Source organism: Pelecanus crispus, chromosome 4, assembly GCF_030463565.1.
Source record: "Pelecanus crispus isolate bPelCri1 chromosome 4, bPelCri1.pri, whole genome shotgun sequence".
NCBI classification, from domain to species: Eukaryota; Metazoa; Chordata; class Aves; order Pelecaniformes; family Pelecanidae; genus Pelecanus; species Pelecanus crispus.
This window is the reverse complement of record NC_134646.1, coordinates 53,405,898-53,429,629: the sequence shown is the minus strand read 5'-3', so window position 1 is coordinate 53,429,629 and position 23,732 is coordinate 53,405,898. Positions and strand designations below refer to the sequence as shown.

The 23,732-nt window shown below is 40.9% G+C and overlaps 1 protein-coding gene across 4 annotated transcripts; it reads left to right on the top strand.

Moving 5' to 3' along the window:
• Positions 1-1,054: 1,054 nt before the first annotated feature.
• On the top strand, positions 1,055-23,707 carry VPS37A (VPS37A subunit of ESCRT-I). 4 transcript variants are annotated; one of them, XM_075709666.1, is made up of 12 exons: positions 1,055-1,185; positions 5,155-5,229; positions 6,087-6,201; positions 7,185-7,285; positions 8,197-8,413; positions 9,479-9,549; positions 11,764-11,891; positions 11,979-12,037; positions 12,129-12,197; positions 14,198-14,341; positions 15,057-15,137; positions 23,654-23,707. In XM_075709666.1, the coding sequence occupies exons 1-11, from the start codon at positions 1,055-1,057 to the stop codon at positions 15,135-15,137; spliced, it is 1,191 nt and encodes a 396-aa protein (XP_075565781.1). In that variant the 3' UTR covers positions 23,654-23,707. The 4 variants fall into 4 exon arrangements, with proteins under 4 accessions (XP_075565781.1, XP_075565780.1, XP_075565782.1 ...); XM_075709665.1 differs by lacking the exon at positions 23,654-23,707 and adding an exon at positions 15,483-15,549; XM_075709667.1 differs by lacking the exons at positions 1,055-1,185; positions 23,654-23,707 and adding exons at positions 2,155-2,203; positions 15,483-15,549.
• The last annotated feature ends 25 nt before the right edge of the window (positions 23,708-23,732 follow it).

Below are 23,732 nucleotides of genomic sequence, written 5' to 3'. Positions count from 1 at the left end.
AAAAGAGATACCTGAGCCCACAAGCGTTACTCCCCCACGGGTTAGAAGAGCACATTCCTGTGGATCCCACGGCTGCGTGCAACATGAAACGAAGCGGCAAAGTGACTATTAGCGTTCCGCCAGACTGGGGGACACTGCGGCCGACAAGCAGCCGCCCGGGCAGGCAGCCCCCCTGGGCGAGAGCAGCTCTTTCAGCTCGCCGGGGCCGCGCTAAAGCAGAGGGCGGCCCGAGGGGACCGAAGCTCGGCCCAGCAGGCGCGGCCTGACGCCCCGGCTGGGTTCCGGGGCGCCTCCTCATGCGCACCAGGCCGTAAGTCCGCCCCGAGGAGCCGCGGAGCCCGCCCTGCGCGGCAGCGCGGCGGGCAGCACCCCTCCGTGGGGTGCAATTGGGAAGGGGCCGCCCCGGCTTACCCCCCCCCCCCCCCGCCCCGGCGCAGCGCAGGGAGAGGCTCCGCTCCCGAGCCCGCCTCCAGCGGCAGCCGCGCGGCCCGCGAAAACACCACCCGCCCCCAGCGGGCCGTCAGGGCTGCCGGCAAGGCCGCAGGGCCTCCGCGGGGCTGCCTCGGGCCCGAGCGGGGCACGGCCAGACCGGGGGGGGGACACCGGGCCGCTCTCGGCTCCCTCCCCCCGCCCGGCTCCCCGCCGCGCCCCCGCCCCTCGCTCACTCACGCTCTCGGGCGGGCCGGGCCGGGCCGGGCCGCGGCGGGTCTGGCGAGGCCCCGCGGCGGCCCCCGACGCCCCAGAGCCGCCAGTCGCCGCGCGAGACACAGGAAGCGCTGCCCCCGCCGCACAAAGCCATTACATCATCGCCGCGCCGCGGCCTTTCCCCCCTCACCTCTGACCGACGGCCGGGGGCACCAATCGCCGGCCGCGCCGCGCCGCGCCGCCCCTCCTTCCTCTCCGCCCCGCCGCGGCGCGCCCTCGCGGGCGCGCGGCGGTGACGCAGCCTGCGTGCCGCCGCGCGGGGGCGGCGCCCCGCCGGCGCGCGCATGCGCGAGGGAGCGAGGCCGGGCTGCGGTGGCGCCGGTGCCCGCCGGCGGCCGCCGCGGGGAGGATGAACTGGCTGTTCCCCCTCGCCAAGGGCGGCGGCGGCTCCCCCGCGCCCGCCGCGCCGCTGCCCGCCCTCACCAGCCTCCAGCAGCAGAAGCAGCGGCAGATCGAGTCCCTGCGCGGCGCCCACGCCTCGTGAGTGGCCGCCGCCGGCCGGGCCCGGCGCCGCTCGGGGCCCCTCTGGGGACGGCGCCTCGGGAGGCTGTCGTGAGGCCCCGCGCGCGCGCCCCGGCACGCCGTTTCGCCCCGTCCCTTCCCGGCGAGGCCCGGCTGGGTCCTGCGGGCCCCGGGGCCGTGCGCGGCGCCGGCGGGGCGGGTAAACAGGAAACCCAGCCAGCCCGGCCCGGCCGAACCCCGCGGCGTTTCGGGGACGCGAAGGGTCCCGGCGGGCGGGAGCGGCCGGCGGGGGGGGGTGGGGTGGGGTGGGGGCGGCGTGCCGCGGGGTCCCGGCGCAGGGCCGCGGGTGCGTGGCCGGAGGCCGGCGGGGAGCAGGCCGGCGGCGGGGGGAAGCCCGTGTGGGCGGCGGGGTGGGAGGTTGCGCTGGGAAACCGAAAGCAACGTTTGCTGCCGGGGCGGCGGCGGCGGGGGGGTGAGGTGGGGGGGGGGGGGGGGCGTCCCGCTGGCGGGGTTTGGTCGGTGTGGCTTGGCCGGGCGATCGGGCGCAGGTCGCCGTGGCCGGTTACACCGGCCGCTTGAGCGGAAAGGCAGCTAAACGATTTAATGGGTTTTAAAGCCCGCAGAGCTTGCGTGTGTTGGCAGAAAGCCCCCTTTCTGCAAACTGGCTGTAGGAGCGTAGTTCTTTAAAAGTGAAGAATAAAACAAGCAGTGTAAAGGAGCTGTGCGTCGCAGCGGGCTTACCAGCAGCGGCATAGCAGCCCTGCTGGCTCTACAAACTGGTTTTCTGATGTACAGTGCTAACTTGCGAATAACCGACTGTTCCTTTGTAGCTTGTTTTGTTCATTCGCTCACCAGAGGCAGGTGGTTTTTTCCCTGTTCAACAGCCACACTTTCTCCAGCAAAACGCCTTCCTTTATCCTGAGATACTCCAGCTTGTCAGTATGCTGATCAGTTTTGCCTGGATTTTAGTCTTTTAAAAATGCTCGTCTTTTTTAAAAGGAGATCCACACTTCGTATCTTTCAAGTTATATTTTCTGTGAATGTGTAAGCATTCATCCTTCCTAGGATGTCTGTTGAAGTAGCATGATAGAAGCCTCCAAAAGTGATCCAGAGAAAGAAAAGATAGTATTTTCTGTTATGTCAGGCTGAGGTTAGTGGTGGAAGAGAAACTGATTGTGTTTCCATGTTTAATAATTGCAGTTCGCTCACTACCCTGATATTTTGAATTATCACACAGGAAACATAAGTGTGACAATATTGCTAAGTATTGTTGCTTGCTTAAACTTAAATCTGTTAGGAGCCAATTTTGCAAATATTTTTGAAGGATGGCTTGCTTTTCTAAGGAGCTGTCTCTGTGAGTACGCAGCAGCTTACCCAACTAGAAGGTTTTGTTGGGCTGGCCTTACTTAGCCTTTTATTTCTACCCTTTTTTCCTCTACCAGGGAGATGAGCTCACCCCAGGTTAAGTCCTCAAAAAAGGTGATCAGTTTTTGTCAAGGTCAGCTTGCTGAGCTGTTTTACTGCCTGTTTGTGCAGGCACCAGTTCAAGCATATGCAGAGAGGGAATGGAGGTGAGGGGTGGGGAGACAGTAGCTGCTCAAATGTAAACTTTTCAGCAATGTAAACTGGCCTGCCTGACCTCTCTTGAGGATAAGTGTACAAAACCAAAAAAATAGGTAAGCAAAGGAGTACATTCTGGTACAGTTTTCATGAGGGATACTTCTTACTAAATAAATCTGTGTAATTGTGCTTCAAATCCTGTGCTCCTAAAAAGGTTCGTGTAGTTGGTGCAAGTTTTCAAATGTACAAATTTTTTTTGGAGGGTGGGACTGATGTGCTTGCCTGTGGACTCCACAGCTGCACAGATCTATAGGGATAGGAGTATGCGTCAAGCATTGCAACAGCGTTGTTTCCTAAGCAATGATTAAATAAATGTTATTCTAATGTTTGTTTCATCTGATAAGTATATTTTGTCACGTATTTATGTGTATCCCAGCTGCTTCTTACTGAAATGCTCAAAATAAAATTCTTGACAGGGTGTAGTTACCTCAGTGAGGTAAGTTTGGTTAGGTTTTGTAGGTGAATAAAGGCCCAGGTATATGTGATCTCAATTTCATTACAGTAGCTAGCCTTCCTTTTCAGGATCCCTCCCAGGTTAGTAGCTTGAAATAAAGTTTTTGCATTTAAAAAATGGTTTTCTTACGTTTGTCGTTGTTCTAGACAAAGTTAAGAATTTGCTGTTTTTCCAGTGTACCCATTCGCTCTTGGGGAAGGGACAACTAAGTTTATCAGTTCAAGGTTTCACTTAAAGGAGGTTATAACAGTTCGGACAGCTCGATGAGATTCTGGATTTCTCACTTCTCTCTCCCTGTTCTCCTCTTCCTTCCCAGTTCCTATAGGTTGTGCATGTGAGTGGAGCATAATTATATATTCTTCTCAAAAGGATTTTGTAGCAGGCTATTAAAATGTGTGACAAATGATTACAGGGCAGGAATGTGCATGAGAGATTCCAGGGAGAATCCTTCAGTTAAGAATGAGGAGGTGGTGATTTTGGTGTGTTTTAGAGCCCTAAACCCTGATTTAAATTCTCCCGTGCTGAGGATGCCTGATAGCTTCTTCAAACAGCATGTGATTTCACAGGGAAAGAGCAGATGCTGGGTTCTCTGTGAGAGGAATGAGGTTTGGCTGCAGAAAGCAGGGTGCTTAGCTAGGTTTGTGTCTTACTCCATTTATTCCCAAAGCTGTGAAAACTAGAGTTTTAAATTCTGTGTGCAAATAATGCTTTGGAGGGATACAGAACACTCCTAGGACTGCACTTAACACACATTTGCAGGTAATGTGTTTTGGGTTTTTTTGAGGAAGTAACTGTATGGAGTGTAGCTGGTGGTGGATGGAGGGGCATTTCCGAAGCTGGGTACAAGGAGGCTTTCTGGGAACATCCAGCTGCCATTATTCCCAATTCGAGCTGTGTTCCCTCCCTTTGTAAGGGAGCCTTAGAGAGGTGCGGGGGAAGAATATTATTAACAAGGTGCAGGCAGGAAAAATATGTGGAAGAGGAATCAGTCTGCTTTTTAAGTTTGTTTTGATTGAGGCATTATAAGGTGAAGCTGATTTTCTGCCCTCCTTTTTCTCCCAGTCCCAGCCTAGGTATGTTCATTTTGTCTGGAGATTTCTGCTTCTGAGCTAGGTCGTCTCCTCCTCCTCTTCCTCCTCCTCCACATTCTTTGGGATGCCATCTTTCAAAACAGTCTTGCTGTGCACCAAATTGTAGAGTGCTTTGAGTGCTGAAATCAACTTCCTATTAAAGATTTTTCTCAGTAGCTTAACTCTTACAGGAGGATGTGTTTCTTCACTCGATGCTTTTGGGGGGGGGCGTCCTGTGTCTTGAGTGTCACTGGATTACAGAGCTTTACATTCTTGCAAGTAGCTCTTCTCCAGATAATTCTTGAAAATATCTGTGCCAGTGCCTAGAACTTGGTTCATGTGGAAAAAACGACTATTAAATAGTAAGCTAATCTATTAAGAAGGCCTAGTGTAATACGTGTTTTAAATATTGATCTGTAGGCAGTGTTGCAGAGCAATACCTAGTTGTGAACCAGATGTAACACCTTGGTAAAGTAAATGTTTTCTCAGATAAAAATCAGCATATAAAAAAAAAAATCACTGATGTGATGTCTTAAGCCAGTGAGTGGAGAAAAATAAAGTTGAGATTGTTGTCAGATCAGTGGGTAGCACAGTTTCACTGCCTGTATTTTCATTGCTTGTGATCATGTATGAGGTTTAAAAGCTGAATCTACTATTTTTTGCTTTAATAATATTCAGTGTAGCATTCTGAAGCATATTATCTTATTCCAGCATTTTCGATTTTACTCTTACAAGGCTTTTTGAAATGAAACTAAACACAAAGGTCTGAGGTCATGCCTTTTTTTAGACTTTAGGCTGTTACAGTGACCATGAATTGGATGCTAACAATTTCTTTTTTGACAGCATTGCAGAAATTCAGAAAGATGTGGAATATCGACTGCCATTCACTGTAAACAACTTGACAATTAATATTAACATGTAAGTAGAGTGAGATATCTCTATGCATATCTCGAAAATTAAAAATGTTCTCAAAAAAAAGGTAGTAATAGAACATAAATGGCTCCCATCTCATAATTCCAGCAGCTATAACCTGGATTTGCATTAGTAGTTGTAGTGGTATGAGTGAAAGTAGCTCTGTACAGTATGCAGATGCTCAGCTGAAAGTAAAACTATGTTTTGCTGTGCTCAGCTCCTAAGATACCTACATGGTTTTAGTTGAAGGTAAGTAGGAGAAAATGATTGAGGGGTTCTGATGACTTTGAATCCCCTACAAGTGAAAATAAACTTAATAATTTATTAATCTGCTGTAAACTCCTAATACTAACTCTTACCCTGATAAAGCTTCTGGATCATAACTTAAGTGATTCATTGTAACATTTCCTATGTATTTACTTTGGGGGGTGCTTTTGCTCTGGCAGATATTGATGGTACTCTATTCACAAGGTTTTTATTACTTTAGCCTGATAACTTGCCTGATATTCTTTCAGATTACACTGCATTGTCTTTGTAGTAATAACATTTGTATTAGAAAATATTCTCATTATGCTACAGCTTTTTCTTTGTCCGTGGACATAATTGCTTCATTGTTATACTACAATTTTGCCCAGTAAATGCTCTTTTCAGTTCTGTGGAAGTCTAGTATTCTAATCCGTCTGACTTCTAATTTGGTAACTGAATAATCCTCTTATGTGCTTCACTCTGTATTTCTCCATAACTCTTCTTGTAGACAAGTAAGTTTATGTAATTAATAGTACTTTTTCTTTGCATAAGAAGGCTCCTTATGCAAACTTTATCATGGGATGTAGCTGTGGTAATGATTATTCTTGTATTTGCAGCTTGCTTCCACCTCAGTTTCCTCAGGAAAAACCAGTCATCAGTGTTTTCCCACCTGTGAGACATCATTTAATGGACAAGCAGGGAGTATATGTGACCAGTCCATTAATAAGTAATGTATGTATAATTTGTAGCTTCACATATATCTACTAGCTTCACATATATCTACATATACACATATATCTACACTATATCTTCACATATATCTACTCTTAAAAATAGCAATTTTAATACATGTCATACTAGATTATTGCTAATACTTCTGGTAAAAAAGATTAGTAGAGATCCTAATCCCTCTCAAACTATATTTTCAGGGGTCTGAAACAAAAATTCTGTAGTGTTCAGTATACTACGATTTATTCTTTTACTGCTACCATTACTAAGTTCAGGATTCCATATATCTAAAACTATTTTAAGTTATGATGGCTTAGAAAGTTCCTATTGCTTTTCTTGTTAGTACCAATAGCACAGTTCCTGTTTCTCTACAGCTATTCCAAAGAAGCGAAAACAATGCTTTACGACTGTTCTGTAACATAGTTCTTTCTACCCTAATCCTGTTAGAAAGATGTAAAGGTTTTAGCTCTAATATGCCAGATTTTAATATGCTGTGGGTTTTTGGTTTTTTTGGGTTTTTTTTCCCCTCTGCCAACAAGGATGTGGTAGGGTTTTTTTGGGTTGTGGGGTGGGGTTATAACTTTTTCAGAATGCAATTAATGATGCTTTTTGTTTCAAACTTCAATCTTTTTTTTTTTTTCTTTATTTTTTTTTCCCCAAATGTAACTTGGTAACTAAGGTGGGGTTTTTTGGTTGTTCATCAGAAACGTTATACTTGATTGATTCTCCATTGATAATGTATTGTACAAAAGACTTGTAGTTTCTGTTCAGTTCTGGGTGGCTTTACCATTTTATCTGGAGCTTGTGTAAACACAGTTTACATTAGCTGTTATGTCTCTGAAATAGCTTACAGCACTGCCATGTGGGTATAATACATAGTTAAGTTGAGCACATTTTGGAACTGTTGGATCCCAGGAATAATTTTTATTCTTCATCTTGCTGCTTTAAGTTTTTTGAGGTTTTTTGTTTTGTTTTGTTTTTACCAGTTTACAATGCACTCAGATCTTGGAAAAATTATTCAAAGTTTACTGGACGAATTTTGGAAGAATCCTCCGGTTCTGGCTCCTAGCTCAACATCATTTCCATAGTAAGTACCTATAAACGTGATGAATGGAACTATGTGTATTAACCTACATTTTTTTAAAAAGAGATGAAACGAAATCTTAGGAGGGCAGGAGCAGGAATAATGTAGTGGATGTGTTGTGAGACATAGATTCCCTGCCCTTGCACAATTTTGTGTGCATGCTTGATGGCATGATTGTTTTCAGAAGAAACAGTAGATTTCACTGGAGTTACTGTATCAACATGCTGCTATAACTTCTGTTTTCTTGAAAAAGCAAAAATGTTTACATTATCAGATGACATGTTGAATTTGCTGTAGATCATGATCTGAGCAGTTGTGTTCATATTCTGTTCGTAATGTCCCAGGCTTAGAGGCAGCTTCTGTTGCACAACCGTGCAGCAGAAATTGTGCAATTTAAATAATTGTATTAAATATGCAAAAGTGGCCTGAGACATTACAGCTTTAATAGTACAACTGCGGTTCCTGTGGCTGACAATGATAATGGGTTTAGATGCAGCTGCATCTAAAAAAAAAAATTCATGTTATTTAGAAGTAATTATGTGTGTGTTGCCCAAGCTCTTAAATGCTATACTGTAAATAAGAACTAGTGTATGTCACAGATGCATTTCTCAGGACTTTGAGATGGAAACAATTTAAATTTGTGCTCTCATAAATTTTTGAGTAGTAGTGTGTATTTGGCTGTTCTACAAGAATATAGTTTAATGGTGTCGTATGTTATGTATATAAGACATATAGTATAAGGCATAAAGTAGACCTAGTACATCAAAAATAGCGAACAGAAAATGCAAAGTTTATGGTTTTTTAAAAACTCAATGTTACGTCTTGTATGTGGTCTAGTAATTATAATTCAAATGATAAGAAATGTGCCGTAAACGGTTGGTTGCTCACGGTTGTGGTTGTTTGTTTGTTTTTAGCCTTTTCAACAAACCAGCTGGAATGCCTCCTTTTGCTCCTCAGGGGTTTCCATTTCTTCCTCCATACCCGCCTCAAGAGACAAACAGAACAATGGCAGCGGTGCCTGTTGCTGAATCAGTTTCTTCAAGCTACACTACAGACAAGCCTGCTGCTCCCTCTTATGGCTTGATTGCTGATCTGCCACTACCTGTTCCGACAGCAGAAGCAGTGCTTCAGGTGTGTGTCCTGAGTTTTGCTGCTTAAGCTATCAGACACTGGGTGTAAGTTCCCTCAAGGGCACACAGGGCATTGCCATAAAACTCAAGGGAACAGTCTGAGTGACTGCACTTCATTGTTTTGCTAGTGCTAGGAAAATTAAACTGTCATTCTGGCTTTGATGAGAAGTTTTTTAGAACAAACTTGAAGTCAGAGAAACAAGTTTGTCTTTCTGAGCTTCAGTGAAACTAGTGTTGTGCTAAATGTCTTTGGGTATACTTTTTTTTGGAGTTGCACTCCCCCATAGTGCAGCTCTGACTGTTTCTCCAGCTATAGAAAATGAGATCCTTTTCTCTATATGGGATTTCCTGCCCAGAATTTATCAGGTGAGAACGATGTACAGTCTCAAGCCTCTATGTGTAGAGTATTTATTTCTAGGTTTCATGCTTCAAATAGCTTCTCTTCATGGATATTGTACGTGTGTACTCACAAACTCCCTCTCACTGATGCACTATTGAAGGATTTTTTTTTTTTATTGTCCTCCAAAAACTTTATCTCTAAATGTTTAGTCTTTCATCAAATGTTGTCTTTAGAAACAAAAGCTTTCATCATCTTGGAAGAACTTTTCTGCGTTTGTAGAAGTTAAAATTTCTACCTTCTATGAAGACAGAGGGTTTTTTGTCTAAAACTTTTTTTTCCTAAGGGATTATAGCTTTCAAAACCACATGAGAGAGATCAAAATGTTAATCTCTTTCTCTGTTCTCACTTCCCTGAGTTACACTCATCCTGTGTGTTTCCTGGGTCATCTACCTGTTGTCAAATGGAGGACATAGCAAGACAGAATTATTTTCCTCCAAAATTGACTCATTTTTTATGTCGTCCTACCCCAAACGTCCCCAAGTATTTTGTTGCCGTGGTTGAGTTGAGACGTCTTCTGTTTGGAGACTTCTTACTGCTTACTGCTTCTTACTGCTTTTCCATCTTGTTGCTGGAATATTTATTCATGTCTGGTTTTGGATTAATGAGGTGAAATATCAAGAAATTGCCCTTCAAAAATCTCCTAAGCTTTTCTAAACTTCTGTTTAGGTTAGCCAGAATGGATTTACTTACAAGATGCCTGATGTTCCTGATACATTTCCAGAACTCTCAGAACTAAGGTAAATTTTCAGAAGGTAGCAAAATTTTCCATAGTCATTAAAAGGCAATTACTGCTGGTCTGTATCTGATTTTTGTCAAAAGTCTATATATATATATCACTGATGGGGTTTTGTAGAAATTATAAATACAAGAACTACCACTTACCAAAATTGTAGAGTCAGAAAGTAAGCCAGCATTTTATTCAAATGTGCTGCTTGTTTAGGGTTTTCTCAGCAGGAACAATACTTTAGTATTCAACACCAGGAAAAAGAGCATTTATTTTTACTTTCGCTAACTATCAGTGTTCTGCTGTCTTCTGGGGCTTCACCAGGGACTTGTTATACTTATTGTATTAGTAGAAAACTTTTGAAGGAGGAAAGGGGACAGGGAAATAGTCTTGACACTGGCTCACAAATGGACTACTTTCTGAGCAGCTCAGCGTGTGTGGGGGTTTGGGTCAGATAAATCCAGGTGGTAAATGTGCCAGCTGTCCCAGTGTAAATGACTTCCACATCTAAATACTTCATGTGCATATTACACAAATATTTTCACCAAAAGTACATCTTGTCACAATTCAAAAAAATTGTATTAGTTCTTGTTCCCAGCAGTTTGCTCAGATCTCATGAGACAGCCTCCTTGATGAGTTATCTGGGATGAATAGATTACAAATTAGCTATTAATTCCGAAAGGGTCTTAGGAGATTGGTTTCTTTCTGATCTCACATCTTTATGGTGGTGTCATAGTTTAGTGATTGAAAACTCTGTCCTTTCAAAAAGGAAAAGACCTTTGGCAAGAAGGACTTCTGGGTTGTGGGGGTGTTTTTTTTGTTTCCCATGACACCTTCTTAAGAACCTGTTTAATTTAGCTAAATCAGCTGTAAGTCCTAGCAGCATCTTTATTATGTAGCAGAAAGCTAGGGGGTTTGTCGGGGGGAAGTGTAGTTTGTTTGTTTAAACAAAACACTCTAACCAAGTTTGGTCCTTCCAAGAAGACTGGATTAAAATTCCATGATTCTTCTGGTGGGAGTTGAGTTAAATCACAGATGGTATTGTAGCTGTTCTGAGTAGCTCGGTTGGGTGTAGGTGGCAATGTTTTGGTAGTCTGGGGGCTGCACGGGTGGCCTTTGTGAGAAGGGGCCCCAGGGCTGCCCCCATGCCAGACACAGCCAGCTTGGCAGCAGACCCACTGCAGGATAGCTGAGTTGATCAGTGAAGCGGGTGGCGCCTCTATGAAAGCACATTTAAAAAAGAGCAAACACCGCAGAGACAGTAAGGATTGAGGGGAGGGGTGGAAAAATGTGAGAATCCTGTGAACACCAAGGTCAGAGAAAAAGAGGGAGGAGGTGCTCCAAGTGCCAGAGCAGGTATTAATCTGCGGTCTATGGAGGTTTTGGAATAGACCACAGTAGAAGGGGTATTTCCCTGTATCCCATGGAGAGGACTATGCTGGAGCAGATATCCACGCTGCGGTTCATGGAGGACCCCACGCTGGAGCAGGCAGATGTGCCCTGACGGAAACTGCAGCCATGGAGAGCCCCCACTAGAGCAGGCTCTCCTGCGAGGAACTGCAGCCTGCGGAGGGGGACCCATGCTGCAGCAGGGGGAAGGTGCGAGGAGGAAGGAGCAGCAGAGATGAACTGCTGCGCACTGGCTGCAGCACCTGCACTTCCTTCCCTCCGCCCACACCCCCGTGCTGGCTGGGGCAGGGGGAGGTGGAGGAGTTGGGAATGAAGGAGTGAAGTTGAGTCTGGGGAAAAAGGGGGTGAGGTGTGTTAGTTTTTGTCTGTCTTTCTCACCATCCAACTCTTACTATAATTGGCAATGTATTAAATTTTTCCCAAGTTGAGCGTGTTTTGCTTGTGATCGTAATTGGTGAGTGATCTCCCTGTCTTTATCTCGACCCACAAGCTTTTCACCTATATCCTGTTGAGGAGGGGGACTGAGAGCAGCTGGGTGGCCATCTGGTAGCTGGCCAAGGTCAACCCACTATAGTAGCATTAAAAAATGCTTTATAGGAAGTAAGGCTTGAAATGAGAGATGTTTTTTAAGCTCACTGCTGCAGATAGTAGAGCCCACGATCCAGGAGAAAGGGGACAAATAAGTTGTGGTCAAGCGTCATGTATCTGTAAAGTTCCAATAAATGCCTCAGACTTTTGACTTTTGGCAGGAATGAGTAACTCTACATGTAATGTTTACTGTTAGCTTTAAATCTGCTTTCTTTTTGTTTGAATATAGTATATCACAGCTGACCAATATGAACGAGCAAGAGGAAGTGTTACTGGAACAGTTTGTGACTCTACCACAACTGAAGCAAGTCATTACTGATAGAGATGAGTTAGTGAAAAGCATTGAAGAGCTGGCAAGTAAGATGTCAAAACATTAGCATCTGTTGCTGTGTTCTGCGAATTGAATTATTTAAAAAAAGTAGTAATAGTGACTTTATTTTACAGAAAAAAACTTGTCACTGGAGCCTAGTCTCGAGGCAAAAAGACAGATGGTGTTGGATAAAGTAAGTGAACAATAAAATCTTTTTCAGAAATACTAGTTGTAATATTCTGTTTTTTTCAGGGAGAAAACACTCTTTTTCTTCTTCTTTCCAGTATGAGCAACTCACACAGATGAAAGCAGCCTTTGAAAAAAAGATGCAAAGACAGCATGAACTTAGTGAGGTATAATCTCTATATCATGTTATCCTTTAAAAATACTTGAATAAAACTTAAGTTTTTATTTGTATCTTTATCCATAAAGAATATTCTTCTGGTGAAACTCTAATTTTATATGAAATAGATTCACATCAAGTATGAAATAAAATGGGATGAAGTACCAAACAGTTTGAAAGCAAAACAGTGTTATGATTGCACTACTGGTTTTTTGGGTTGGGGTTTTTTTGTAACACTACAATAGAAGCAAAGTTGGAAGAAGGGAGTGTGATGAGCATTTAGAGCTGTTCTTAAGTACAATCCTGGGTCAAACCAGTTTTAAGAATAGAATGATTTTTAAAGAAGGCTTGTTTAATTAATGGTACCCATTCAACATAATGAGCTTGTAAAACTGTACCAGATGAAAATAATTAAAACCATTGCTTTAGAAACTCAAATTCTGTGATTCACAGGGTATGCGTACTTTGGACAACATGTTTATATGTGCTGTCAAACTTTGCACATTCTAAAGCGCAAATAGGGTAAAGTCATTACTTCAGAAAGCAGTTCAGGGAAGGAGAAAAATTTCTTAGCATGTTTACCAGGATATGCATTAAAAGATGTAACTTCTCATAAAACAATTTCTGCACTGAAATCTTCAGTATTGGCAAGACCTGAGAATACAACATTCCATTAAAATAGCATGCATAGTACCTGAATTTCAAAATGCTCCGCAAGAAACAAAATGTGAAATAGCAAGCAAAAAGTTATGTGACAGCAAAGTGAATGATTTCATTGGTGATCTAAATTAATTAATTGTTTCCTTACTTCAAAATCAGAATAGTTTGACTCCTAATACCTCCTTTCTGTGTGATTTAAGTTGGCTTTAAAGTGGCCGGAGGTAGTCGGCATTGAGAAACTTTCTACTTCTGTAAGAAACCACTTAAGAACAGGACATAGTACCCCACTGCTATATTACCTTTTCTTTTTTCTAAGTTAGATTTGCTGATTCAATTTAATGATGGTTAGGAGGCTGAGAGCTGGGGAGTTGCAGCTGGAGTTTTGTGCTGTTTTTCCACATATGCTGTATCTTCATATGTTAATGTTTACTGTGCACTACCTGGTATCTCCTGTTACCTCTCCCTCAAAGTTCCAGACAAGTCTTTTTACTTGTACTGTGGGTGAATTTTAGTCATCTTTTATTAAAGCAAACTCTCCTTATTTTGTACAAGATTAATTTAACAGGAAATTTCTGATTACATTGTAGTTTTACAGTACATAAGTAAAATATTTTCCACGGGGTAGATGAAGGGTAGTCCAAGGATGTAAAATCTATAAATATCTTAATTTTGCAGTTCTGGCTCTGTACTGACTCCTACTGAAGATGTGAATCATGTTCTGATTAACTGTCCAAATGTATTAGAGGAAAAATAATGCAATTATACGCAATAAGCAGAAATAAGGTTTGAGGTTCATATGAACAGAAGAACAAGTATACTGGTTGTTTAGATTAGGAGTCCATCTGCTTCTTGAGTAGGTGCTTTTTCCTTTCCTGTCTTCCCCTCCACAGTCATTTCAAGGGTATATGTAAAAGCTGAACAGTAAGAGCTTTTTAACCTTTTTGTACTTCTAACATTCACTACTGACTTTGAGTTTCAAAGGTAGACCCTATTTATTGAAGACACTTGAAACACTAGTTCTACTCAGAAATCATGCACTTGAGAACCTGTCAGATTTCCAAGTTGGATGCTTTCTACAGCGTAGGGTAAAAGTTGAAAAGCTTTATACGTTTGTGACAATGATTGTGAATCAAGACCTAAACTAGGAACGCTTTTCTCACATTGAATCCTTTCCAGTTTAACAAGCTGTGCTGTTTCTTGGAGATGAAGCTTCATCTGGTCACTTGGCTTTTATGTAGTAACAATGCTCTATTCACATATCCCGTATTTATGTAGTCATTTGTCTGTCTTCTTCGAAATGTGGGGTTTGATGGACAGTTTAATATTACAGAGGAGTTTTTATTTTCTTAGAGTTGCAGTCCAAGTGCTCTGCAAGCCAGACTTAAAGTAGCTGCTCATGAAGCTGAAGAAGAATCTGACACTATTGCAGAAGACTTCTTGGAAGGCAAAACAGAAATAGATGATTTTCTTAGTAGTTTCATGGAAAAGAGAACGGTAGGTAATATACAAGTCATTCTAATCTGAGAGATATACAACACATAGTGAATAAATTCAAGACTTAGAGTTTGAGCAGTCCTGTGATACAGAACAGTGCTTTAGTAAGCTCCAGCAAAAGAAAAATAATCCGTAAGTGGCTTTAGTCTGTTTAGAATACAACCTGCGTTCTGAAGGCACATAGTTTTAAGATGGGAAGGCAGAAGTCTCCTGCATTACACCCTAGTCCTGTGTTGTTGCAGATATTTTTGTGCCACTTTCTTCTAGGCAGAGGGAAGATAGCCACATGGACAATTTTAAATTTGGTAAGTTGACATAGAATGACATGTTGTGTTAAGCAACCTTAATGTTTAATTTATTAGGCATCTTTAATTATTCTGTTGATGGCTATCACCAAATAGGTAACTGAGGTTCGAAAACCACCATTCTTGCTCATGCTGTGACAAGAGTAAATTACCGGGTATTGCACCTTTTTTTAAAGATGCCTAATAAATGCTTTTCATAACATAGGAAACTATTCTCTTCTCTTGTAGGCAGTTGTGGATGGAATAATGTTATTGATATAGACAGTTGTTCAGCCTGAAGCTTGGAAGGGAGGTGGTTCGCAGGGTTTTCCTTTCTTAAAGAGCCTGCAAAGTAGCTAAATCATTAAAGAGAAACTGTAGTTACAAAAAATTCCTTTCAGAATTCACTCTTCCTATGTCTTGTTTTGTAGCTCTGCCACTGTAGACGAGCCAAAGAGGAAAAACTTCAACAGGCAATAGCAATGCACAGCCAATTTCATGCTCCGCTATAGGTAAACTGCTGTTTCAATATTTGCGGTGAACTTTTTTTGGTTTGGGGTTTTTTGGGGGTTTGGTGGTTTTGGGGTTTTTTTTGGTTGGTTGGTTGGGGGGTTTTTTGTTTCGGGTTTTGGTTTGGGGGTTTGTTGTGTGGTTGGTTGTTTTTTTACAATTTACCTCAGTGTCACTTGTCACACACTTACAAACTGCTAACTGCAAATGGATGTGTTACAATGCTTAGTGTTCTAACAATGCTTTCTGTGGAAATCAAGTATTTGCTGCATCTGTTATTAGTTGTTTTTTAAAAAAAACTTCTGGAGGAGTTAAAAATGCCTAATTACGGAAACTTGTCTTTACAGACTTTCTGCAAACTACACTTGCCAAGAGAACGAATGAAAAACCCAATAAAGCACACTTTTAAATAACTATTATTTGCAAATAAGCATTTCATCTTATGTGGTTGTATTTATAGAAGAGATTGTATACAGAGTTGGGATGGTTTTTGTACAAATTAGAATGTCTCTTTATATTCTCATTGTACTCAAGAATCCTTCTATTGCAATCTTTGCACTAATTTCTTCTATTTATTGTTGATAGTTCTTATTATATTTAAGTTCCTGCTGCTATACTCCATTCTTCAGAGATTAAATATCTAAACATGTAATTTTGACTAGCTTTTTACATTTTTATAAAAACATAATTCATATCTTTTGTATTTTGGACTTTAAACATAGATTTGGCTTGATCTGTGGAAAAGTTTGAGATAAATGGTGATAGAGCTTTAGAAACTAAAGAAGTTGATAATTTGAGATTGTCAGTGGATTCACAAGCTGTCTTTTCTTGAAGCCAAAATGTTTAAGAACAAGTTTTTTGCTTTTAAGTAATAATACAAAACTGAGTATAGCCTGTATTGTGTTTTGGGTAAGTAGATTTGGATTAAGGAAAGGGTGTGTGCTAGAACAAATTGTATTGGAATCAAAGTAGAATAAATGATCTCTGTATAGATTTGGTATGTTGCTCAGTAGCACCGATGCACTTGATTTCAGGAGTGGCTTGGTACCTACCACTGTAATTAAACACAATTTTCATCTAACAATTTCATTTTCATATTTGTTTTTACTTAAAGGAAAAATAATCAGGTCCCCTCCCAGTTTCTGTTTTAGGCAATTTGAATATGTTCATCATGTGAGGAACTCAAAAGCACTTTACAAAAACTAGTTCTGAAGTTCTTTGTGAAGTAGCAGTTACTTTTTCCTAATTTTAAGGAATAAAGAAACTAATTTGGCTGGAGTTGCATAATGTGTTATGCTAAGGCCAGGGGTAGAATTTGGAAGTGAGACTTAATTCTGCCCTTTAATTGCTGATCTTGCCTCTGGTGACCTGACTTTTTTTGGGATGGGGGTATATCTGGTGAGAATGGATAGGACCAAGTGCGGCATTCTATAGGAGAAAAATACAACTCCTAAATACATGCATGGGTGTTCTCTCTTGCAAAAAGGCACGTTCTTTTTCTTAATCTTGTCAGTGCATTAGCTTTTCATGGCAACAGTCAAGTTCCAGAAGAACAGAAGGAATTGTGCAGTTCTGGAGGTAAATAAGATAAAGCACTGATTAAGTAATCTATCAGGAACCCTGCTTTCTTGTCAGGAAGCAGTCTAGAGATAAACCTCTTAGCCAAGACGCTGCCTCTGTGTTACCTAGATAGGGTCACAGGACATCACAGATTTAAGTCTCACACTAAAGCACGTCAGTCCAAGCGAGTTCTTTTCTGTATCGCTAATCTTCAGTCAGTCCTAAACTCGATGCTGTTCTAGCAAAATGCAATAAGGTATTTCTTCTGAACTGGAGCAAAGTGAGTACATCTGGAGTTATGAAAAACACGTAAGTGCAAGAAGTCTGTTCCACAGGCTAGTGAATCTTCAAATGGGGCTTTAGTCTCAACCCTGTCATACTTTACAGTACTGTGGTTGTCTTGTCTTAAGCTATTGCCTTTCAGGGCGAGTAGACTGTTCACTGGTATTTGATGGGATTTTTCTTTGTGAAGCTGTCCACATATTGAGATTAGATGTCCCAAGCAAACAGAACTGTGGTCCAAATCAAAGAAGATACTTAGGTGCCTGAAAAAATAAACCAGTTGTAAGTGCCATGGTTAAGCAATACTTTTAGGAGTATCTTCTTGCAAAAAAACGTTTCTGTTGACTGCATAATACTGCTTGTGTATTGACATAGCACTTCTGCTAACGTGCTAACTAAAGCCCTAATTAAAATTGAGATCGTGTACATTTCCAAGTGGACTTGGGTGCCTCTGTAGTGTGATTTCTGCAGCTCTGGAGAAAAGTTAGATTTAAGTCATCAGTGTTACCTTCTTGACAAAGTCTGTTTATTTTTGTGCTGAGTGTACAAGTTGTTTTGGATCTTAGTTTCTGAGTATCTAGCTAACAAGCGTAAAGACTAGACACAGTCCTCTACAGGGCTGCTTTTGTTGTTTCTTCCTTGTAAGCAGAGAAAGGAACAGATGACCAAACACCAGGTGTTCTTCCTGAGTTGGGCTAGTATCTTTATACATTTTATAATGGTATGGAATGACAGATTTCTGTCCTCATCTGCCTCCTCCGGTTGAATGTTACATGGTGTATTATGGTGCTCTACTGTGACTGAACTCTAGCCAGGTCACCCTCGGGGATTTGCTTCCCAAACTAGTACAGGATCTCAACACTTCAGCTTTTCCTCTTATGTTACTTTTGTAAGCAAATTTGTAAATTCAGGACTTCTCCATGGAGTCCTTTTGATGATAGTGGAGGAGAGTCTAGGAGAAAATGTCACTGTTCAATGCAGTGCTTAGTACAGTGTTTCTTGTTCAGGGATACGAAAGTTTAAGGTCTTCTTTTTTCTCCCTTTGTATTCTCTCTCTCATATCGTTGTTCCTATTCTTAGGATCTTTTCCCCCCTATTTCTTAGCCCCTTCTGCAGTCACAAACCCGTCCTCTAGAAAAGAAGCACAGAAATCTCTATTCAGCAGTGGTGTACTGGGTTAGCTGCAGGTATCCTGTCACATGCAGGAATGGCCAGCCTGTTTCTGGCCCTTAAAGGACAAGCCAACCTGCTTGCTGGTTTGGTTTTTTTCCTTTTCTTGCAGTCCTACATTGGTTGTGCCAATGCGAACGTTTTTCCTTATAGGTAATCTTAATACTTTCATCAGGAGACTTAGTAGAACACTGGTAACGCTCTGCCAGTGTTAGGCTTTTTGGCTTCTAGCATGCTGGTGGTTCACTGTTAAGCGCATTCCTTCTTTTGCTGAAATGTGGCGTGTAGGTGTGAATCCAGCTTTAAACAATTCCCTATGAAGTGTAAGAGAATGGCAGCTGCTGTTAGATGCATATTCTAAAATCTTCTGAAATGTGTCAAGTGAACTCTTAATTAATCTGGAATAATAGGCTACATAAGGTGACTTGTTTCTGGAGATCCTTGCGCTGTGCCACGCTCATGGTGAGGTGTTCTGCCAAGTGGAAAAGTGAAATAAGTGACCAGGAAATAGAAGAGTAAGGAGGTGGCTTGTCTCTGGTGTTGCAATAGTTTGGGGTGGGGGTGAGGGTGCATTCTGTATTGTAACTGCTAATTGAGGCTGGGTTTTGCCTAATTTTAACATCTGATCTTACTGCTAAATGTTTTCTGTAGCTGAATTTAAGCCTTTTGTTCCTTCCTGAGTCAAGTGACTACTTAAATCCAGAACCAAATTCTCCATATAGCAATTGCAACTAATGCTATTGCAGACCAGAGAAATTTTAAAATCTAAGTCTGAAATTAAGTAGGTTTAATTTTAGGGTGATCTTGTATACAACTGGTGTTAATGGTACCTTCTGCTGGGGCTTATAGAAGAAAGTTTTTCTAGATTTCACAGACATGCTAGCCTTTCTGAAAGGCAGGGACTGTCAGGTACATACAGCTACGCTAGCCACCATTACAAGCAAGAGTCTGTAATTAAGTTAGTTCTAAACAGTATCTAATGATCTGCTGTAGTTCTGTTGTTTGCTCTGTACATACTCCTCCAGCTTTGCCACTTTGGACCTTGACCAAATGTGGAAGTTAGAAATCTTTTAGTCATGTTTCTGTCCGAGTTCTTACTATTCCCTTCAAAGACTAGGATAAATCTTTCTAAAAGAGAGATTTAAGAGACCTTCAGGTAAAACTGAATTAAAACTCTGGCAACAACCTTAAGTCAGTTATCACAGCCTTATTGTGTACATTATTCTGAACAGAAAATGTTGTAATGTGTTAAACTTACAAATAAAGGCTTTGGGATTTTTAATATATCTTGTAATTGTCTAACTTACGGATAGAGTTGGGCATTCCAGGACTTGTTGGGTGGATACAGAATTGTGTTGGAAACATGCAGTAAGCTACTCAAGGACAAACTTTTAATCTTTGTGTGTAGTGATTTGAGCTTTTCCTGTTTAACCCTTTCAACAGCAGTAATTCCTGGAGCCACCTTCACTAAAATGGGCTTTGAAAACGCATATGGCATCTCTGGCTGCTGCTTTTGTAAATGCCTTGTTTTGGTCGGATACCTATAGAGATCAAATTTATATGTAGTCATAAGCTACAAGGAAAGCTTGTATATCGATAATAAGGGAATATCTTGACATAAAGCATTGTGTTCTTTTCGTCTTTGGAAACAGAATAAATGAATCTGAATAACCTTGGCAACCAGCAGACTTAAAAAAGAGTCCTGGCCTGAACTCAGTCACAGTGATTCTGGTGGACCTGTAAAGTTGCATTAGCTTCTTTCCAGAAAGATTTATATTAAAAGACCACTAGATTTTATTTTAAGATTCAACATGATTTGATTTGCTGGCTCCGGGTGCTTTACTGGCAATTTAAATAATATAAGTAAAATTGAATGCTTATTTTTACCTTTCCTTCTCATCACCCCACTCTCTGGCAATGCTTCTGGCCTTTTTGAATTTGGGGTTGGCTGTACGGTCGGCCCTAGATCCTTCGCAGATTTTTCACTGGTCTTAGTACTGTGATAAGTTGACCTACTTTTAACTTACCCCACCACATGTTTCTCCCTTCCCAAATGAGTTGTCAGTGACTTACCTGCCCTTGGAGTATCACTGTGGTGTTAACCTGCCTCTACGCTACCGAGCGTAAGGGTGACCAGCCAACCTAAAAGCTACGCTCAACCTTCAGCCCACGCGCAGAAGCAGCCCATTGTCTCCACTGTGGTGTTTGCGATAAACTTGTGGACGCTGTGCAGATCAGGGCAATGTCCACATAAAAGCATGAAGTTAGCTGGTCAACAGTGGCGAAATGCTCGTCTTCATTGCAAAGGCTACCTCCTTGTTGCTGGGTTTTAATTGTTACTAGTTGGTGTCATCGGACATCTTTCATGCTATGTAAACTGGTGCTCGGGCTTGCCCCTGTCTTCAAAGAATGTGGTACCCTGCCTTACTGCTAATTTTACAAAGAGCTTTCCTTCCCTGCCTCCCTCCTTTTACTTATTTTTTTCTTTTTCTCTCCTTATTTTTAATGATACCCTTCGGTCTGAGTTGTGCCCTCCAACTTTTTAATTTTATTTCTCAGCTTTTCAGAATCCATCACCAGTTTACCACCTTTGTCAGTGTCTTGTGTAGAGCTACCAATAAAAGCAGCTAGTGAATATGTTTTCTTTCCATTCATTAGATGATGATCTTTTGTAGAGAAAATTTCAGCTGTTGATTCCATTGCCTTCAGTGTCCTTGAGACACACTTTTTCATACTAAAGAACAGCCTGAACCTAGAGGCTAAAATTACACCACAGAATCTACAATGCTCTATGAGTCCTTTCTTTTCCAGAAGTTTAGTTACGTTCACTTGTGTCCTATTTCAAATTACAGTGGGCTTATGCCAAATTTGCAAGGATTCGCAGCAGAGGGGAGGCTGCAAGAAATCAATGTAGTTCATAGTGTGGTTTGCTCATCGTTTTTGTTTCGCATTCCCTAAAAAAAAAAAATAAATTACAGGGGTGTAACGTGCTCCCATATAATTAACTCAATTGACAGGAACCTCATTTTTCTTAGTTGTAGATTCCTCCACAGCTTAAACCACTGGATTCAACTATCAAAGTAGGGAAGATAAAAAAATGCCTTTGTCTCTGTGACAAAGTGACTCTTGAGTAAATGAAGAACTGTATTACAAAAATTGGGAAAGCAAACCTTTGTTTCATTCACTGGTGTGAAATAACGTAACACTATAAATGACCTAAGTGTTTATTTGAAAGTGTTTCTCAGCAGGCTAATAATGCCACAAATACATACATTACAATGAAAACAGTAGCAGCTAATGCAAAATTCCAGGGACTGAAAGACACATTGCAGAGGGCTAAGTAAAGGCTTAATATAAAATGTTAATATGTTAATACTTTAGTTGTAAAGCTAATTACAAGGAGTTGCATAAGCGACACAAAGACAGTGCTTTTAATTTGCATATATTGCTGTTCTGCATTTATTTCTAGACATGTCTAATAGGACACAATACCATCATACACAATTTTACATTTTAAAGATGTGTAATAATATTGCCCATTTCCAAACTTATTTTTAGGCAGAATATTTGTGTGTTTTGTTGTCATTGCTGACTTTGCAGCATGTTTCTTTAGTTTGAGAAAACCCATTCAAAATCTCCTTTAATACCATAAATTTTACAGGCTATGTTCAAAATAGGAAACATTTTTAAAAGTGCAATTAAAATCAGGGCTTTCATTTATTAAAAATTCATAAAGATTAAAAACCAGAAGGCTAGATTCTCAATAGAGTATAAATTATAGCTGTATTTATTTCATTTGAGCTACAGTGATTTATCAAATTGAGGATCTGGCCTTTCCAGCATAACATTAAGATAAATCTTGCTGCTAGGAATTTAATTATTTGTTCAAAGACAGCAGCCCCTTTAAGAGGATATTAATAATACTGCAGTTTACCTACTCATTTTTAATAACGTAAGTTCATAGAACAGAATGAAAAGCCATTGTGTAAAAGCAGACTGAATAATAAAATCTGAAGTTTCTAAATTGAGGTATATTTATATAATTTAATTCTGCCTGTAAGTCTGTATTTGAAGGAGTAGTATGAAATGCAATCAAAGTAAACTTACATTACTACCTCTTTGCTTTACTGGAGTTCAGTACCACATTGTGTCCAAACAGGTAAGAGCAGCCATATGAATTATATTTTTAACTGCTTGCTTGAATTAAAAAAAAAAAAAAAAAGAAACCTGGAAGAATTACATCCCCGTATGGAAGCCTTTTTAGTGACTTTCAAAAACATCCTAATTTTTAAACATTCTTCAGTGGTTTAATTCCATACCTATGATTATGAAAGCTATTACTCCTACTCTTAAAAAGTATGAAAGTTCTTAAACCAAATGAGATTAAACTTTCTCTTGTGCTGAATCAGTCTTTTTCTTAAATTAGTACTGCCATGCTCTGTTCAGGTTGGCAAACACCAAAACGGTAATTTTGTGTGAGGATAAAAAAAAACCCTTGGTTATGGTTAGCTTATTTTGAATAAAATTTGGAAAAAATATTCTTTATAACAGTTCCCTTATGGGCATAACCTTCCTTTAATTCTGAATTTGGAATGATGCTTTCATAAGTGATTTTGATAAGTGATTTTGGATTCCCTATTCTCTCTACTCTGTATGTACTTCACTCCCACTCAAATAAAACATTTTCAAGTAGGAATCAAAATAGGCTGGAGAATTTGGGGGTTTTATTACCTTTAAAAATTTACCTTTATATGTTATGTAGGTGGTTTGGAACAAGGGTAAGATAGAAACAATCAAACTTGAGAACAAAATATAAAGAGCCTAGAGTATACTGCCTAACGCATTTTTCATTATAAAGGGATGCTTTACACAAAGGCTGTGTAAGTATTGTTATATTCCTTGAAGTTTTGCTCACAGAAACCTCTGAACTTTCAACACTGGTTGAGAGTTGAGTACAAAGGGGATGCACTCACGTGCAGCAGCAGCTGCTTGCTAAAGGGTATTTTTGCAGGATCAATGCTTCATTTGTCCCCTTAACAAGCATGTCCATTTGTTAGTTTTACTTTGCCATAAAGGATTTTTGTAGGAGAATAGGCAAAAAAACTGTTGGAATTCAAAATCTAACACCTCCCCATGAAACAAAAAAAAAGTGAAGAATATACACAATATATATGAAGGCAAAAGAGCTCTACAAAAATAAGTTTTGACTGATTCACCAGTAAGGCTAACACTAATGAATCTTTAGCCTTGTCCCTATGTGTGAGAGAGTACTTTGGAATTTCACATCTTTGGAGAAGAACTATTATTTTGTATAATAAATAATTATGGAAATATACAAAGTAAGGAATAATTATGTACAGCATTGATAAAACAAATACCACGTTGGCTTAACTAAATACAATAGCAGATACTACCTTTCTTTAGCATTATGCTTAAAACTAATAATGGCTTGTTCTGCTTAGATCCTTACTTAACACAATTGCACAGTTCCCTTTCTTTGGATTAGTTCTTTAGGCCACAGACTACTCCCATTCTTCATCTGATGAAAAGATGTCATCCCAGACTGTGAAAGACTCAACTTCATC